This window comes from Mus caroli, chromosome 19 (assembly GCF_900094665.2).
Source record: "Mus caroli chromosome 19, CAROLI_EIJ_v1.1, whole genome shotgun sequence".
Classification (NCBI taxonomy): Eukaryota; Metazoa; Chordata; class Mammalia; order Rodentia; family Muridae; genus Mus; species Mus caroli.
This window is the reverse complement of record NC_034588.1, coordinates 40,170,832-40,191,136: the sequence shown is the minus strand read 5'-3', so window position 1 is coordinate 40,191,136 and position 20,305 is coordinate 40,170,832. Positions and strand designations below refer to the sequence as shown.

At 45.7% G+C, this 20,305-nt stretch overlaps 1 protein-coding gene and 1 pseudogene across 1 annotated transcript in view; one reads left to right on the top strand and one right to left on the bottom strand.

The window, feature by feature from the left end:
• Positions 1-10,433, bottom strand: part of LOC110285324 — a 22,213-nt pseudogene extending 11,780 nt beyond the window's left edge.
• Positions 10,298-20,305, top strand: part of Got1 (glutamic-oxaloacetic transaminase 1) — a 25,141-nt gene continuing 15,133 nt past the window's right edge. Inside the window, exons 1-2 of the mRNA XM_021151958.1 lie at positions 10,298-10,560; positions 18,736-18,917. Of these exons, the coding sequence (XP_021007617.1) occupies positions 10,443-10,560; positions 18,736-18,917 (300 nt within the window). The 5' untranslated portion in view covers positions 10,298-10,442. The remainder of the gene's footprint in view (positions 10,561-18,735; positions 18,918-20,305) is intronic.

Sequence of the window (20,305 nt, the reverse complement as noted above, 5' to 3'; positions counted from 1 at the left end):
CAGCACTTGGGAGGCAGAGGCAGGCGGATTTCTGAGTTCGAGGCCAGCCTGGTCTACAAAGTGAGTTCCAGGACAGCCAGGGCTATACAGAAAAAAACCCCTGTTTCGAAAAACATAAAACAAACCAACCCACAAAAACCACCCCCATCCATCCTTACACACATCCACAAATGATGACCCAGTCATACACGGTTATCTTTTAAAAATCTTGCCTCTCTCAAAGGGACACTATGGGAATGATTTACAGGTGTGACAGAATAAAACATTCCGAGATCTCTGACAAAAGCGCAGTATGACTTTACTACCCCGAAATGCATTGCCGTCTATAGATTTTATCACGCCGGAAGCAGCCTGGCAAGGTGGAGCTGGGGACTCCGGAGCCAAACTGCCTGTGCTCCTATGCTCCTTATTTTGACTATCTGAGCCATCTGGGATGAACCGCTTGGCTGCTTTTTTGCCTTAATTACCTCATCTGTTAGATGGGATAAGACCACCTACTTCAGATGTTATACAATTAGAATGAATTAGTGTTTGTAAAGCACTTAGCCGGTACCTGGAAGACAGTAAGCACTATATAAATGTTGTTAAATGAATAAAGCCCTACAATGGGTGAGGCAGTTAGAAGCACCCATAGATCCGGGAAAATACTTAACTACTGCTACCTACTGATGCTGTGTCTGGTGGGCGCTAGGCACCAGGAGAGTTGACATCATCTCCTGCATCTCCTGGTGCAGTGATGTTCATTTAGTTTTTATAACTATTTTTTGACTGGCCACTAGATTCCAGGAGTGATCTCAATTGCAGGATGAAGTACCCTGGGATATATGTTTATTTGTTAGTGTGTGTGTGTGTGTGCATGAACACTTGTGTTTGCTAGTTGCATACCCCTGCCGTAACATGGATGGAGAGGTGAGAGGACAGATGACAAGAACCAGTTTTCTCCTTTCACCCATGTGGATCCTGGGGCTTGACCTTAGGAGGTCTGGTGTGGTGGTAGATGTCTTGATGAACCAAGTCACTGCCCTTTATTTTTTTAGAAACCACCAGTGTGTTAGCAAAGGGTCTGTCTGTTTGCTTGCTTTTGAGACATAGTGGAGCTCTGGCTGTCCTGGAACTCACTATGTAGACCAGGCTGGCCTTGAACTCACAGAGATGCACCTGCCTTTGTCTCCTGAGTGCTAGAGTTAAAGGTTCTCACCACCACTACCAGAAAGCAAGTGCTTTGCAATACTTTCACACTTCCAAACCAGCCTCAAACTGTAGCACGGCTGTCGGCTTTACTGAGAAATACATTGAGGTGTTTTTTGGTTTTTGGTTTTTTTTTTGATTTTTCGAGACAGGGTTTCTCTGTATAGTCCGGGCTGTCCTGGAACTCACTCTGTAGACCAGGCTGGCCTCGAACTCAAAAATCTGCCTGCCTCTGCCTCCCGAGTGCTGGGATTAAAGGTGTGCGCCACCACCGCCCAGCTACATTGAGTTTTAAAGTATTACATGTTTGACAATGCCTGCTCACTTTCCCTCTTTTCTACCCAATTTTCATTTTTAAAATCTACATTAATTTCTATCTTTATGAAATCCCTTTCAAATCTGTTAGTTTTCAACCAAAGTATGATTTGAGAGTTTATAAAAAACAATACTAGTATTTGCTAGGTTTTTTTGTTGTTGTTGTTCAAACAGTGCTGTATTGCTTATTGTCTGTGTAGCTGCCTATCTTTGCAGACGTATATACATTTCACTGGGGTCGGCTCTTAGAGTAGACATGGCGTGCACACCTTAATGTTTCGGAGATGCCCTCTTCAGAGTCTTTGGAGGGGCTCTGCCCTCAACAGTGATGTCAGTGCTCTTTCTCCCCAATACTAATCAGTATTTTACATTTTTATCTGCCTGGTGAGTAAGCATCGATAAATTGGTATGACTCCAATCTAATAATGAGAGTCATTTTGGGATACTTGTTGGCTGCTTCTGTTTGTGACCAGTTATCTATTTTGGGGGGCTCTGAAGACATTGCTCCTTGGTCAGGAGCACTTGTTCCTCTTGCAGAAGACCTGGGCTCCGTTCCCAGCACCCACATCAAAGCTTACAACTGTCTGTAACTCCAGGTCCAGGGGATCTAACAACATGGTCTCACTTCTGAGGGCGCTGCACACACACTGCAGGCAAAAAACATGCAGGTGAAACCACTCATACACACATTAAAAAAACAAACAAAAAAAAAAACATTGTTTTCACTTTGTAACAAAACTCAGTTATTCTGAAAATCAAATAATTATGAAAGTGAATATCTAGTTTTGTCCTGATAGTTCTCTTCTCATTAGTGCTCAGTTACGTACCAGACATAAACAATTGGGGAAAGTGCTTCTTCTCCGGTGCCTCTGCCCAGGCCTGTGGCTACTCCACAGCTTAGAGAAACTAGTGCAGATTATCCACAAGGTAAGGATGGAAGTCTCTGGGTGACCAGGAAACACCTGCCCCCCCCCAAAAAAAAACCAGCCAAACTCCTAAAAACTCATGAATTCTTTTCTTGTTTTGCTCAGTCGACCAAGAAGCCTCTGGGAGCTGGAACTAGCAATGTGGGAGGGTTATGAACGATTCATCCTGGATGGAAAAGTCCAGGGAGCTGTTACACAACAGTGCAAACACGGCTAACACTGCTGTGGGAGTGAAGTTAAAATGGCCAAGATAGTGTTACTTTAAAAAAAACACAGGCAAAAGAGCTAATTTTGTAATTATGTCATTTTATAGAGCTTGTCTTTAATCAATCAACAAATATTTATGTTCCAATTAGGCACCAAATACCTTTTTTTTTTTTTGTCATGGGAAATGCAAACAGTTAGGTCTAATGGTTTTGGGTCTTAAGAAACTAGCAATCAAGTTAGGGAGATAGTTAAGGTTACAGGACAATTAACTAGCAATCCAGGCAATGTAAAGACACCAGATGAGAAGAGACAGAAAGTCTTATATGTTTAGAACAGTTACTGACCTCTTTGGGCTACAATGATAGAAAAACTTTTTAGGTATCTAAATAGCTCTTAAAGCAATTAAATTTTTGCTCATTTATTTATTTGTATGTGTATGGGTGTTTTGTCTGCATGTATGTCTGTGTACAACGTGTGTGCCTAGTGCTCACAGCGGCCGGAGGAAGGCATTAGATCCCCTGGGATTGGAGTTACAGACAGTTGTGAGCTGCCATGTGGGTGCTGGGCATCAAACCAGGATCCTCTAGAAGAGCAGCAGCCAGTGCTCTAACCACTGAGCCATGCCACTTTCTGAATTAGCCCTTCTAATAAACCCTGAGGCATCTCTGCTTAAGAGTGGAGGAAACAGGCTCAGAGGTTATAATTCGCCCAGTTGACAAGGCAGGGCTGGGGCTAGACTTAAAGTCTGCCGCCACTTTCTCCTCAGGAGGGTTGTTTAAGTGTGCACTGAAGATTTGTTGCCAAAAATCTTCCCAGGGTCAGGATAGAACTCAAATATACTAAGAATACTTCTGTTATATATTTTCTAAAATTAGGGTTATTCCCTCCTCTATGTCCTCCTGACAAAGAGATTGAGCTATACTTAGCACAAAAGTCAGATCCCCCCCTTTTATTGCTTAGAGAAATTCAAATCATAGTGTAATAGAATCGATCGATCGAGCACACAAGCTGTTTACGCACAACTGTCAGGCAACCCAAGCTTCAGCAAAGACGTCCCTCCCCCACCCTGTGGAACATCGTTCCTTAAAGTCACAATACCTGGCCTCCGTCTGCATTTGCCCTGATCCGCCCCAAGAAATGAACACTGACACAGCGGAATGAGGTCAGTGAGTAAGAATTTAGAAGCCATCATCAGGGCTGTGACCATATGATTTACACACATTAAAAAAAAAAAAAACCCACATCCTGCTTCAGAAAGACGATCTAGAAAGTTCAGGAGCGTTTACTGTGTTCATAGAAGACTGCTATCTGGTTGCCTAAGGTTGAGCCCCTTTTTACCTTTGCCAGACAGCACACCCAGCAGAACACCTAAAACTCTGTTTTTCCACTAAGTACTCGGTCTTCCATTATTAAGCAAATAGAAGATATGGGATTCCTTCTATAAGATCAATAAGCAATAAGAAAAATTAATTTTACAAAGAACTTGTATGGATAAAGTAAAATTAAACAACAACAACAACAACAAAAACGGTTGGGAGCCTTTCCCATTTTCCCTAGATGCTCAACATTTCTCAAAAAAAAGGGTAGTGCTGCCCTCTACTGCCAGATGTTGAAATGTTAGAAGCATGTCTCTTCTGGCTTTGAGCAAGAGTCAAGCCATCGGTTATAGTGTCTTAAGAAGTTAGGAGTTAAAACACTGTTTTCTGGCAAAGACATTGAGTGTGCCCTTTTCATTTGCGTCCACCTTGTACCAAAGCTTACGACTTGAGGTCATGTCCAACTAAACAGAGGGGAAAGGACACAACTCAGAGAGACACAATGGAAGTCACTGGGGCTGGAGAGGCGGCTCAGCTGCCAGAGGATGAGCTCCTGACCGTCCAGAAACTCCGTTCCAGCCTGCCTATACGGCCGGCTCCAAGGCATTCGACGCCCTCTTGTGGCATCTTTGAGCACATGCTTGCAGGAGAATCTTCATGAAAACACAAGAAATGAAATCTCTAAAGAAGGGGAAGAGGAAGAGGAAGGAGGAGGAGAAATGACGTTAGCAGTAAGACACTGCATCTATAATGAGCAGATCTACATAGACATGGGGCCCATTCTGAAATGGTTTTGTTTTGGTTTTTTTGCTTAGTTAGTATTCTTTTTGTGATTTATGTATTTTTTAAAAATTTATTTATTCACTCCCATCGGTCCCACTGGCTCCCACTTCTTCGGTCCTTGCTCGCTCTGGCCCAAAGATTTATTTATTATTTTAAATAGGTACACAGTAGCTGTCTTCAGATGCACCAGAAGAGGGAGTCAGATCTCATTTCGGGTGGTTGTGAGCCACCATGTGGTTGCTGGGATTTGAACTCAGGACCTTCGGAAGAGCACTCAGTGCTCTTACCTGCTGAGCCATCTTGCCAGCCCCCGTGATTTATGTATTTTTAATGTTTGTTGTTGTTTTTCGAGATAGGGTTTCTCTGTATAGCTCTGGCTGTCCTGGAACTCACTTTGCAGACCAGGCTGGCCTGGAACTCAGAAATCCACCTGCCTCTGCCTCTCGAGTACTGGGATTAAAGGTGCGTGCCACCATGCCTAGCTCTTAATGCTTTTTTATTTGCTGTTTTAAATCAGTGGTTTCTCAATCTGTAGGTGAAGACCCCTTAGTCCCTCAGGGTCTTTCTCCATATCAGACATTTACATTATAATTTATAACAGTAGCAAAATTACATTTATACATATAATAATAGAAATAATACAAAATAGTACAAAATAATCTCATGGTTGGGCATCACCACAACATGAGGAACTGTATTAAAAAGTTGCAAGTGGAAATGAAGGTTCCCCCCAGATGTTAAGAGAATTATGAGATGGCTTCTAAGACATTTTTTTTTCTCTTGGGGAGAAAGATATAAAAGGCTATTACCATGTTCATATTTTAGTTCATTTTTTAATATATTATCTTGTTTTCTTTCATTGTTTTCTAGCACTTACAGATCTTTACAAAAACTTCTTAGAATTATTAAGTAGCTAAGGCTGACCTCAAACTCTCACTCCGCCTTTTAAGTGCTGGGATTACAGACATGTACTGCCACACCTGGCCCCTTCTCCGTCTAGAAAATATTTCAGAGTGCATACCCACTAAGAGGCCAGATCAAACAGACTTCAAAGAGAGCTCAACCATTACCTTCCAGCTGTCTAGGGACTAAAGTGTAACCTCTATGACAATAATAATAACTTCTACCCATGTGCTAACTGTGCACAGGTCTATATGCTACAACTTAACGGATACGAACAGCAGAACTCTGACACTAAGTAACTCAGTGTATACGAACAGCAGAACTCAGACACATTAAGTAACTCAGTGTCTCAAAAACTAGTAAGAGGCAAAGCTGAATTTTGTTGTTGGTGTTATTATTATTGTTGTTTTTCGAGACAAGGTTTCCAGTGTATGTCCTGGAATTGGCTCTGTAGACCAGGTTGGTTTTGAACTCACAGCTTCACTTGCCTCTGCCTCCCGAGTGCTGGGGTTAGCCACCACTACCACCCAGAGCAAAGCTGGAATTTCATTCTGAATCCAAGCATAGATATAATTCACCTGCATTGCTCATCGTTCAATAAAAAGCCTAACGGACTCTCAAAGCAGAGTTAGTGATATCAGAGATGATGAGGAATCTCATTAACACTTGACGGATACTGTTAGCATCTGCCGAGTTCTTACGAGATACAGTTCAAAGGACTTTCACAACTGCTCGATTGCATTAAACAGGTTAATCTTTCCTGGCAACCCCCTGGGGGTAGAACTATTATTACCTTCATATTGCAGGTAAGGAAACGGAGACACGCAGAGGAAATCCACTTCCAGAGGTCAGGCTTTTAACTGTTGTACTTAAGATACTTCTTAAGCACAAAAATTACACGGCACAACGATTTCTAAATGGTGCCGGGGAGTTAATTACAGTCAACAGTAGAGGGTAGCATTCACTGCACTCAGGCCTGTTGATATCTTTGGAACATAAAGGCCTTCTGAGCCTTAAATAAAACCTGCACATGTGAGTATCCAGTCCAGGACTAAGTTTAGATCCTGTCTGCTCCAGGCCTCGCTGGGCATGTCCTTCCATGAGATAGGACACAGCAAGGTGCATCCTGTTTGGTACGAACCTTAAGGTAGTCAGGGTTTGGGGCTGGGGATAGGCTGGTAGAGGGCTGTACATAGGAAGGATACGCACCAAGCTTCCACCCAGGCTCACCCAGGACCCAGCTAGTTAACCCGAGGGAGAAGCTGAAAACTGGCTGCTTGTTTTAGCAAGAGAATTCAGTTACCATTCCATTATACAACTCTTTTAGTGGGGTTTGTGCTTGGCTAACCCACCATTTGGCTACATAGTGACCCTTGAACACATCTTCTCTTGCAGCTTAGGTTTCTAAAGAAATATGGGTTCAGCATAAAACAGTCTCTAAATGCCCTTAGCGACAGCACACATATAAGTATCCTAGGTATGAGGATCCCAAAGCATTTTTTTTTTTACTTGAGTGCAAAGTGCTATAAACTCTTTCTTCCCCAACTTGTTCTTAAGTTTAGATATTCTGGGCACTGAGGCGTAAGATGGAGTGAAATAATCAGGTGCGGCTTGGCTTAGAGTCCCGGACAGTTGCCACCGACTCTTGGCCTCTTGGGAATGATCCAGATACAGCTGTTGCTGGGTGGCTTCCCAACCCCTCTTTTGCAGTTTTATTTTGTGTTTTGAAGAAAAGAGGGGAGGGTGGGGTGGGGTGGGAGCCAGAAAGGAGACACCAGGGTTCTCCTTGAGTAGTTTTAGAAACTTGTCCGTAGATGACGAGACTTACCAGGCTCGTTGTCTTCTGACCTCAGCTGCCCTTTCCCTGGGCACTCTGCGGGCTGCCTGGTTCTACTCTCCATAAGCCTTTTGCTTGGATCATTTCCTCAGCAAGGAGGCAGTGTTGAGTCAATTCTAAGTCAACGCTTTAAAATTAGCAACGACCTGGAAGGCATTTTGTTTATTTCAAGTTCGGTATTTGACTCAGGGAGTAGCCTGCACGGTTCAAGACAGAAGCGTTCTACATGCGAAATCCAGCAACTTCACATTCCTGGGGGCAGGAGGCGGGAAGAAGACATTTAAATCCTATATAAATTAGGCATCCTTCCCCACCTTTCCAATCCTCTAAAACTCAGCTGTACATAGAGGACAGGCAGAACAACTGTATTCAGCACCTTCTTCTTTGTCCATACCTGTCTTAGTTTCTAATGCTATGATGAAACACCATGACCAAAAGCAAGTTGGGGAGTGCATTTTGCTTACATTTCCACATCAAAGTCCATCACTGAAGTAAATCAGGCCAGAAACCCAAGCGGGGCTAGAACCTAGAGGCAGGACCTGATGCAGAGGCCATGGAGGGGAACTGCTTGCTGGCTTGCTCCCTATGACTTACTCAGGAATGGTACCACCCACAATGGGCTCTGCCCTTCCCCCACGATCAATAATAAAGAAAATGTCCCACAGGTGGATCTTATGGAGGCATTTTCTCAACTGAAGTCCCTCCTCTTGTGTCAAGCTGACATAAAACTATGCAGTACCCGATCGCCACAGGTTTGACTGTGGAGCTGTGTACACCGTCAATACACATTTATTGGGAGGCTGGGGTGGTGATTTGGCTGGTAAGAGTGCTGGCTGTACAAGCCTGAGAATCTGAGTTTGGAACCCCAGCACCCCTGTGCAAGCCAATAGTGACCAGTATGCTTGTATTTCCTGTGCTCATCGACCTGAGGGTCTAGTAGAATTTGTGAGGTCCAGGTTCAGTGAGAGACCCTGTTTTAAATAATAAGGTGGAAAACAACTGTGGAAGACACCTGACATTCACCTCTGGTCCCCACACCCAGATGCAGACATGTGCATATTTGCCCTTGCACATATGTGCTGCTGTGTACCTAACTGAACGGGAACACAGGCGAGCACATGCGCACACACACAGAGAAATATTTATTTGTTCTTAGCCAAACCAACAGTGTTTAGGTAACCTGGGGTTGCTTTTCTCCCTGGGAATGACGCAGGGAGTGACCATGACACTGTTGCCTAACGTTGTGAAGACGACACTTCTAAATTAAATTCTAGGAAGGCTAGGTTGCAGAACACCCCTCCCCAGTTGCCCTCCGGCTGTGATTTTTGGACGTACTGAAAGTGCGTGACGGCTGTTGGACCTTCAGTATTAGCTTGTGACTCTTAGGGGAAAACATTAATGAAACGAACGCTTCGGGCAGTTTCCTTAAAAAACAAAACAAAAACAAGGCGATGTTTCTGGAAAGAAAAAGACAGAAAAGCTTAGCAAGTAGTGCTCAAAGTTCGATGGCTTTTGTTTAACCTCTGAACCGAAAACTCGTGAAGATTTATCATGTTACCCAAAGCCATGATGCTGTTTTCTTGCAAAATACCAAGGAATTGGCACCTTCCAGCATTGGGTGAATATGTAGTGGAAGAAACAGAGGGAGGTTTGCCAGATCCCAGGCAAAGCATCATGCCATCTAGGAGGGGGTGTGGACCCTGTGCCATAACAAAGCTAGTATTTAGAGAGCACTTACTGTATGCAACTAAACACTTTATGTGTCTTAACTCACCTAATCCCCACAACAACCTGGAGGAAAACACTATTATCTCCATCTTACAGAGCAGGAACAGGCCTGCCCAAGTAGGTCAGAGTCAGCCAGCATCTAAACCTAACTTGCCTGGCTCCACAGTTAGGTTCCTACTCATCAGGAGGCTTTCTAAAATTGTAACGTCGACAACAAAACGCCCAAGTACAGGAAAGAGAGATGTCTAACCAGACAGCGTGTTAAGAGGCTTTATGGACGGCTGACAGATGTGAAATCTTCAAGGTCAACAGGTGGAGAAAGGATCTGGACAGAAATAGACTCTCAGGGGAAGGAGCAGCCTGACCTGACAGAAAGAAGCAGCAGTTTGGGCGTGTGCCAATCGATGACAGCACGCGTGGGAGGAATGCTGCAGAGAGAGGCTTCGCTAGATCCTTCAAGGTCCTTTAGGGCTAGGCTTCTCCGGCCCCGGTTACCTACCGGGGCTGGGGGTTGGTGTTAAAATTCTCAAACTAGCATGTGCTCATCCCTTACTTTCTGCAGGGTCTCCCCTGCCAGCGATCAAGGAAGACAACACATCCAGGTTTCTTTCTGGGGAAGCACTGAGTGGAGACGGTCAAGGTCACCCACGATTGGGTACAGTGTGTCCAAGCGGACCACTAGAGTCCTGTGCCAGACACTTGGCTGTCAGCCGGGCCTGGCCAACGCGGGAACGTGCGCACCGCCGGAGCCTGGCGGCGACAGTCACCTGCTCAGCGGGTACAGAAAGACCTGTTCTCTGCTATCCCCACGGGCGGGCCACCGCCCAAGGTCTCCAGGCCCCAGAAGGTCAGGAGGTTGTCCTCTGGGGACTCCCGCCACCCTCACCATCCTCATCACCCCAAGGAATAAAAGCCTCAGCGATTGGAACACGCTACGCCAATCATCCTAGCCTCTGCCCACACCTCCTCCGGTGTACATTGCATTGGTTGCATCATACAAGCCTCCGATAAGATCCTCTTCTCGAATTGGCTACTAGAGGCTTGCCCCGCCTAACCCTTTTTAGTCCGAAGGTTGTGATTGGTTAAGCGCGTTGCCAAGCTCCGGACGCGGCTCGACCATTGGAAGCCGCGGGCTGCCCCGCCCGCCGGCGAAGGTGAGAGTCTCCTCCAGTCACCGGACCCCGCACCGCACAGAGCAGCTCCCGGCTCGTTCTTGAGGTCTCGGCACATTCTGTCGCGATGGCGCCTCCATCAGTCTTTGCCCAGGTTCCGCAAGCTCCGCCGGTTCTGGTCTTTAAGCTCACTGCGGACTTCCGGGATGATCCAGATCCCCGCAAGGTTAACCTCGGCGTGGGAGGTAAGGATGCAGTGCCTTGGAATGCGAGCAGCCTTGGGGGGGGAGGGGGGGAGGTGGGCGTAGGAGGAGCTGAGACTTAGTTTGTGTCTCCCTGAGAGGAGCCCGAGGAGAGAAGGTTGGGACCACGAGGACATCACCAACCTACCCATTTTGCAGATGGCGATACAGAGTCCTTGGAAAGAGGGGGTGTTCAAGGTCACGCAAAACAGGTGTAACATCTGGGACACAAATGTTGTTTTTTGTTTCTCCACCCAGTGTTCTTTATAGTACTTGTTCTAAAGCAACGATGGGATGGTAAGGAGAGAGATGTATGGTAGTTTTAGCGTCGTGGTCAACTGGAACTGGGAATGAAAGAGCTGTTAGTCTAAAGGAGCTGTAGTCCGGGTTGAGCGAGTAGCAGACGCCACTTAGGAAGCCTGTTAACCCACATGGGGAAGATGTAGGTTTGGTTTATTCTCAGAGTGGAGCAGATGAGGCGAAGCCCATGCATCTCAGGCCTCACACATCTGGGTCTTCATTTCTTGATCATTTGCCTTGAACCAAGTTAGCCTTCTGCCAAGGTCGTTTGTGTTGTAAAGTTTCTAAAGCCCTTTAACTCGAGCCTCCTCCGGCGACTTCGTCATCACTGGCGTTTGGATGTTTGAAGCTCTGCAGAGCTTGGTTTGCATTTGGCCACGTGCAGAGGCCAGCCAAGGAGAGAAGAGTGAGCAGGCAGATGCTCTCAGCAGGGAACCAACCCGAACTGAAAGCGCTAGAAGGTTAGAAAGAAGAAATGGAGTTGTTTTGAAGCAGAGGGTGACGTTAAGGGGATTCAGAATCTAGGTTCTTAGAGAGGATGTGCAAACATAGCCCTAGTCTCTCTCTCTCTCTCTCTCTCTCTCTCTCTCTCTCTCTCTCTTTCTCTCTCTCTCTCTCTTTCATCTAGGTTCTTAGAGAGGATGTGCAAACATAACCCTAGTGTCTGTCTGTCTGTCTGTCTCTCTCTCTCTCATCCAGGTTCTTAGAGAGGATGTGCACACATAGCCCTAGTCTCTCTCTCCCTGCCCCCCCCCCCCCCCCCCCCCCCCCCCGCCCCCATTTCATCAAGGAATAGGAGTGGCTAAGAGAAAAATCCTAAAATGCTGTTTTATTGATGGTGTCTGGACATAAATGATAGATAGCATTTTCCCAATTTCTATGTATGTTTGAAAGTTTTCAAAATAAAAAGCATAAAAAGGTCAGTATTTGCTGTTTTGCCAATGGAGAGGATTTTGATGGTTTTAGCAGCCCTCAGAAATACTGAAAGATTGTCTTGACTAAAAATCACAGTGATCACCATATAAAGTCTTTATTTAAATCCAGTCCAGAATCTTCAAGTGCTTATTTACAGCCTAATAAAGATAGAAGAGCTAGCAAGGTCGATTGCTTGACCCATCTTGCAGGGCCTTTGTCGTGACTTGATGCAATCACTGCCTTGCATGGGGTCTGGTGTATAAGTAGGAGTTATATAAGTGTGAGCTATTTCTGTTGTTGTTTGTCGTTTCTTTGAGTGGGTCTCTTGAAAACAGTTGAATAAAAAATGTTTAGCCTAAGAGCCAAAGCATGAAATTGATGACATCGGTTCAGAAATAAAATATTCATGCACAGGAAAACCTCCAGTCCTGATGATCCAGTCAGCCTTGGGTTCAGATACTCATCTCAGTGATGACGTGCCTCTGTCATTGTTTCCAGGAACCTAAGAACATGAACAAATGAGTTATGTGTGTAAGTGTACGTACGTTCCGCCTACAGCAACTCTGGGAGGTTGCTTTCTTGCTCTCCTGTTTGCAAGGAAGGAGGCTGAAGCCCAGGGAGAAAGCATAGCTTAGTCCTTAGATGGGAGAGCTGGGATTCTAGGCAGGTCTCAGGCCTCAAGGGTTCTGGATTCTTCTCTGCTTGAAATACTTTCAGCTGGTCTGGGGGTAGCCATGGACCTGCAGAGAGAAGAAACATAGGACCTCTAATTCGAAGGTTATCGAATGTCTTTGAAGCTGAGGAAGAATGAGGTGTCAGGAATGAATGACAATTAGAATCTATCAAAAGAGTCCACTCCAAGGTTTCCTAGAACCTTCAGGATTCTATTAATAGAGTAGTGCTATATAGTGTGGGGTAATTGTATTGACCCCATCAATTAACCAAGGGTCAGTAAACCAGGAACAATTATGTGTGAAGTGTGATCTGTAATGAAAGGTGTTGCATATAGGCCTCTGTGATCATTTACCTTGACCTGTTCTGTGTGGGTGATAGTGATGGATGCTCACATAGGAATAGTCAAAACAGGGGAATAAAAGGCCTCTTTCTGCACGTGTCTGTCCTGTTGTACTCTCACACACACACTTCAGCGCACTCTCTGTAAAGGAAAGTAATTAATTACTGATTGAGAAGGTTGCTCCTCCCAAGGCCGAAGGTAGTGAAACCCTCTCAGGTTCTCGCTAGCTGTGCTGGGCAGTTTTAGAATAAACCGCTGCTGTAATCGCATTAGCTAGTTCCTATTTGCTGAGAGCTTCCCGGGAGATTTTTTTTTTTTTTTTTTTTTTTTTTTTTTTTTTGTCTTCTTGCTGGACTGATTTCAATAGCTCTCTTGTCAGGGAACAGAGCAGCGGGTCCCACTCTTCACTGCTTATGGAGCTGATGGGCTTAGTGTTTCTCAGAGCTCCTTTAAGGACAGTGAGACACAAGTCCAACACAATACAAAGTCTCTTGTTTTTGTTTTTATTCACTCCGTGTGTGTGTGTGTGTGTGTGTGTGTGTGTGTGTGTAAGCATGCATGCTTTCACGTGGAGGCCAGCTGTTGACACTGACTGCCTTACACTATTGCTTCTACTTTTATCTTTTGAGATGGTGTCTCTCACTGAACCTAATGCTCACTGATGGCGTGACTAGCAGGCCAGCCGTCTCAGGGCTTTGCCTGTCTCCACTGCTCAGATGGAGCTCTAATGTTAACATGTCTGTGCCCAGCTCTTTATGTGGGTGCCCCAGAGCTGAAGTCAGGTCTTACGTGTGTGGTGGGCGCTCAGAGGCAGAGCCCTCTCTCTCTCTCTCTCTCTCTCTCTCTCTCTCTCTCTTTAAAAAAGCCAGTCTCCCCTCCCCCCACTTTTAAAATGAGAATTTAGCCTTCTTTCTTTGGGTCTAGTTTAGTAGTTTTTGATGTGGCTTCTCGCCTCTCGAGATGGGCTTGGTGTTGTGGAGAGCTGTATCAGGATTTCTCAGAGCAGAAGTTGGAGAAGGACTTAGAGGCTTGTGTGCACGGGCTCTTGGGTGCAGGTAGGTGAGGGAAGGGGAACCCTCAGGGGGATAAAAGCGCCAGTTCGACCATCTAATTCTCTGTTCTTCCTTTTCTGCATACAAGACTGCTGGGCTTGTCTGTAACCCTTGTGACTTCCCCGGAAGCTTGCTCAGGAGGAAAGGACAAGCATAGGTCACTCAGCTCCTCAGAGTGCTGATAAGAAGGCTCCTCTTGATACAGGGCTCTAGGCTGAGGGCTTCAGAATTTCCTCAGGCTTTGCCTGTTACAGAGAGGGGCGGGGAAGAGGGAGGGAGGGAGGGAGAGGAAGAGAGACAGAGACAGGGCATCCAGCGTGAGCTTTTGTTGAATTCAGTAGTATCAGCCTAACTCTTATTATCTTTATGATCTTTGGCAAATAATTTCTGGCCTCAGTTTCCAGACTCCTAATACCTATGTATTTTGTGGTTTGTTGAAATAAATGAGAATAAAGAAATGTACAAAGTATTTAGTAAATCCTTGTTATTACCGTGGCTTCAGTTTCCAGGAGTGTCTATAATTAGGACAGCTCGCCATCCTGGGAGTCCTCTCCTAGGGCCTTTCTTAGGGCTGCCATGTGTTCACCAGCTCCCGACCCACCAACCGTGCATTATCCAGACTCGACGGATATTGGACTCACCAGCCACCCTTTCCCTGTCCCACCTGTATGAGTCTGGTCTTTGAGTTCTTGGTTTTGTCACATCCTCAGCGGTCCGCCTGCCTGCTTATCTTCCCATTCCTCTATCCCGCCATCATCGCCTTGTTTGGGGACTTCATTATTTCTCTTCTGGATCATTTCGGGAGCCTCCTGCTTTTGGTCCTTTGGGGTTTGACTCTGTGATGTCCCTCAGAGGAGTCTGTAAATGTTCATCTGTTGGTGTCACCCCTTTTGGATGTCCCCATTAAAACAGAAGGTTCTTGAAAGAAGCTCCCTGTGTTTCCTCCACCGAGCCTGCTCAGGAGACTTGGAAATGCAGCGCCTCTAACGGCTATGCTGTCCTGCTCCCGAGGACCTTGCACAGCTGCCCCTCAGCCTGGAAAGCCCCCCTGCCCCTGTTAAACCCTTCCTTTTATTCACTGTTAGCACTTCATCCTCTGTAAGATCTTCTCTGACCCACCATGGAGGTTTAAAGGCTCAGCGTGCCATGTTTCCCAGGAGACAGGGGATATCCGTGTAGCTTCTTCTAGCCAGTGCCCGGCACAGTGGGTGGGTGCTTGTTGAAGCTGAGTGGGTGGCAGGAGGATCGGGCAATGGGAACAAAACAGGACAGTCACAAGCACTCCAGAGGTGAGGAGGAACGGTGACGGGCTATCATGCTTGCCTTTCTTGCTCCAGTCACCTGGAGAAGTCTGCGCTCACGCCTTACTGATGGGTAGCACACCAGGGTATGCCCAGAACTGAACCTGGGAGAAACTGGGAAGGGAGCCACTGGATTGGGCAATTCTCCTCTTCTCACAGTCGAGCTAACCTCACTCTTGAGTATTCAGGGTGGTTTTCTTTGGGGCAGCGTGATGGTCAGAGCATATAACAACGGGAAGAACAACAGCACAGTGGCTTTTTCTTTCTCCTACATGTTTTACAATAACTTAGGAATGGCGTGGAATGGCATTATGACGTTACCATGGATACTCACATGCAGCATGTGTATTATATCAGGTATGCAATATCCAGTCATAGATCTGAAGTTAGTAGGACTGACTTTTCTATACTTGTGGTGAGTCTAGGTGGTATCCTTTCTGGGTGGTTCAGATACACATCCATTCCGTGACTCTGGGAGGTCCCTTTTGAAATGCCCTTGAGTGGTAGGATCCCACCGGAGAGCATCTCTTTTAACTGTCTCTGTAACACACCGTGCAGTTTATTCAGCCCTGCTTGCGGGGATTGGTTGCCAGGTACATTTCCCAATATTAAATTGAGTTTCAGAGGAAGAGGATTGGGTAGAATTCAGGACCTTCCCAGTGATAACATCCCATCTAAAATCAAATCCCCCAGAGACTTCCAGGAGCACGTTTGCTGTGGAAGCCTCTGGCATCTGACCGGGTGGTCTGCACCAAGAACAGCTCTTCCTCGGAAGGAGGTATTTTGGTATGTCTTTAAAGAAACCCAATCAGGTTCCACCTGGTTAAGTAAACTTTTAATATTTGTTAAAGGCAGTTAGAGTATGTAAATGCTATGAGTCACGTTCTGAGGTTGATTCACCCGGAGACTAGACTATAGGTGATGAGGGGCCGTTTCAGTCCACATTTCTGTCATAATGTATAATCAAGTGAAAAAGAAACATGCATGTTGGAAACCCTATGATGGTGTGGTCCATATTCTATAAAAGAATATGCACGCACTGATAAATTTTTTTGGACTTACAGATGTCTCATTTCTGGAAAACATAGTTATCTGACAGAATAGAAAACACTTATTTCTATTAAAAATACATGACCCAAAATGGACTTATAAATGCTAAAGTATTTTGTTTGTTGTGTACATTTTGGCTTAGTAGTTTTATACTTAGAAGTATTTTCTGTGAATATATTCATGCTTAGTGATACAGGAATATTCAACACAATGTTTCTAATAGCAGATAATTGAAGTCACGGTTAATAGTAATTCATACTTAGGAAAGAGTGTTGTCTCTCACCCATGGTGGTGACGGTGTAGATGGCTCAACATGAAAAGTTTCCACTTGCATTCATAATAAGAGAAATGCAAATGGAACTGCCTTGACACAAAGTGCACATTCATACTGGGAATTCCTAGGTGAGGCTGTGGGGAAGCGGACGCTCTTCACATTGCTGGTTCATGTGAACTGATGGTTGTCATAGAGAGCCCCGGAGAGCCCCGGAGAGCAGCTTGGAAGTATCTGTCCAAACACACATCCATCAGCACGTCCGTCTCAAGCCTGCATCTTACAGATGTATTTGTCAACACGTGAGACGACATGTATATGGGGCAGTTCACTGAAGTGTTGTTTTAATCGCTGACATAGTAAACAATTGCTTTAATCGCCTACATAGTAAACAACTTGGATGTCCAATATGAAGCTGTCAAAAGAAAGTCTGGTTTATTCATCAATTAAGCAGCTGTGAAAAAGAACAAAGAATCTTTCTGTGCATAAGCATGAAGAGACCATCAAGTGGCTGAAAGCAAGGAACAGAACAGTGTGCTGTATGCTGTGGATTACCAAATGCAGGAAGCCAGACTTGCCTGTGTGTTGTGGGGAAACTCTGGACGGATGCATAAGAAACTACCAACAGTTGGGTGTAGAGAGGAGGATTTGGGAACTCGGCAGACACAGAGAATGGAATTGGGGCATGAAGATACATACATCACCTATCAGAAAAGATATGCAGAAGGGCTGGGGAGACGGCTCATGGGTAAGAAGAGCACTGGCTGCTCTTCCAGAGGACCTGGGGCTGATTTCCAGCACACAGATGGCAGCTCACAACTGTCTGTAACTCCATTTCAAAAGGGTCTGACACCCTCACACCAATGTACATAAAATAAAATTAAATAAATGAAGCCCCGTTAGTTTAGCAAACTAAAAAAGACACCTGTAATGTATAATCAAGTGAAAAAGAAACATGCATGTTGGAAACCCTATGATGGTGTGGTCCATATTCTATAAAAGAATATGCACGCTGGCAATAGAGATGAGGAAGAGGTTGTACATTCATACCCAGGAGCAGAGTGCTGGGGCTGACGTGTTTAATGTCCTGTTAAGTGTTTATATTTGGGCTAAGCTAAAATCTTTATAGTTAATGTGTGTAGTTCCGGAAGACACCCTGAGATATACACGAGTTACAATTTAGTCAGATTCACTGGGAGAGCTTGGTCTCACCTGCCCCGGCATAGGATCGCTGCCTCACTCAGTAGAGACGGAAGTGACCCGGGTTGGGATCAGCTCAGAGATTATTGGCTTGGGTCAAGGCCAAAGCAGCTGCCCGCAGAATCCAGGATAACTTTAGAGCAGGGTAGGAAGACATTGGAAGAAGACTGAGGTCAGAGCAGCCCGAGAACATGCTAAATGCACTAGAAGGTTGAAGGAATGCCTAGACGTTTACTGGGTAACCTGATTAAATGCCGTGAACTAGATAAAATTAGATCAGTGGGAGGCCTTGGGAGACAGAGAGTGTGTCTGAACAGTGAGAATGTAAACACCAGCTGATTTCAAAATACGCAGAGAGGACAAAGATGTGTTTAAGTGGGTCCCTGGTCATTGTGTAACCGGTGTCTGTGCACCAGGCCCAGGACATAGGCTTCCTGTGTGACACGCTTCTGCATTTTTACGTCAACTGGAGGGAGGCAGACAGCCTTTGTGTTTCTTCTCCTTTCTCCGTGGTTGTGTTTGGAGGGGCATTGATTTTTGGGAAGTAGCACCAAGCCAGATGCGTCCAACCCTTTTGACCTTGCATTATGACATTGTCATGGTCTACAAACCTGTTGGGTCGTGTTGATAGCTATCTTGGGACACGTGCAGGCTGTGGGCTGCAGTTTGGACACGCCCAACCTAGGCTTTTCTGGAACACTCTTGGGGGGCTTGGGGATGGAATCTCTGAGCCGTCGATTTTAGAGACTTGATTGCAGAGATGGCTTCCATTCACAGAGACCCCCCCCCCCCCCCGCCGCCCCTCTCTTGCTTGACCTGAGTTTGTGGCATCCCAATTTTATGTCAGCATTCCAGTTCTGGAGCTCACATTAAAAGCTATATAATCTGAATGGGGGAGGGGCAGCGAGACTGTCCTGTGTGCCCAGCAACAACCTGGGACTCAATTCAGCAAGTGAATGCACTGTGTTTCTGTCTCTGTCCTGCTTTGGCTAGAAGGTGGGGGGATTTTTTTTCTCTGTCTGTAGTTACACATGCTGGCTTGGACGTTCATGTGATCTCTTTCTCTGTACTCAGCATACCGCACAGATGAATCTCAGCCCTGGGTTTTGCCAGTAGTGAGAAAGGTCGAACAGAAGATTGCTAACGACAATAGCCTCAACCACGAGTACCTGCCCATCCTGGGCCTGGCAGAGTTCCGGAGCTGTGCTTCTCGCCTAGTTCTTGGGGACAACAGCCCAGCTATCAGGGAGAATCGGGTGAGTTTGGGGGTGTGGGTAGTTTCTCATTAGGAACCGTAAATATCTAAAAATAAGAGATTAATTCAATTAGTTCAATTTCCTTGAAGGCGCTGAAGGTTATAACTTGAGGATTCTTGGAAAATACATTTTTGTTATTTATTTCTTTGACGGTAAGCTGACCTCTTTTACATTTTTTATTTATGTACGTGAGCTTTGTGCTTGCATGTAATGCCTGTACATCATGTGTGGGCCTGGTACCCACGGAGGCCAGAAGAGGGCATTGAATCCCCTGGGACTGGACTTACAGATGGCTGTGAACTGCTAGGTGGGTGCTGGGAATCGAACCTGGGTCCTCTGGGAAGAGCAGCCAGGACTCTTAATGACTGAGCCATCTCTCCAGCCCACCAAATACACTTTCAGTCAGCGTAAGAGGATAATTATGGCTGTATCCGGAGCGCAGCTTCACTTACTCAGTTTTGTCCAGTACGTTATCAGATTTCAGCCGCTGGCGTTGAAGCCGTTACTAGAAAAGCCAAGCAAAGAGAAAGTTAATGGACTGTGAAGGGTTTGGAGATGTGTAGACTCATCTCTGCCACTGCTTTGGGCCACAGGCAAATCATTTACCTACTTGCCATCTGTATCTGTATCTAGAAAGAAAAGAACCTGTAGCTCATAATCCCATCGGGGGTTCTTTCCTCTAAATGTATATGCAGACTTTCGTTCATTTCTGGGGGAAAATTTCTTTTAATTTCACCTGGCTTCTCAGAAGGTTATCAGTGATCCCGCAACCTTCAAGAACCAGGATTCCCCCCTCTTTCTTGCCTGTGGTAATTCTTGTAGCCTTTCTCTCAGGTGCTCTCATTGAGCTGCCCGTGTCATAAATTCAGATGTGTGCGAGAATGAGTGTGTGTGTTAGAAGCAGGAGGGAGACCCTTGGGGCTGCAAATGTGTACCCAGCTGGGCCTGGAAGTTGTAAGCTGGACCGTGGGAACCCTTGCCGAGCCAATGTAATCAGAATCGTGAAGGGGCACTGCCCTCTTGTTCCCCACAACCCCGATGGGAGATTTTTCTTTTTTTCCTTTTTAAAATTTTTTTTATAAATATTTTTTTTATTACATATTTTCCTCAATTACATTTCCAATGCTATCCCAAAAGTCCCCCATACCCTCCCCCCCACTCCCCTACACACCCATTCCCACTTTTTGGCTCTGGCGTTCCCCTCCCTGTACTGGGGCATATAAAGTTTGCGTGTCCAATGGGCCTCTCTTTCCAGTGATGGCCGACTAGGCCATCTTTTGATACATATTCAGCTAGAGTCAAGAGCTCCGGGGTACTGGTTAGTTCATAATGTTGTTCCACCTACAGGGTTGCAGATCTCTTTAGCTCCTTGGATACTTTCTCTAGCT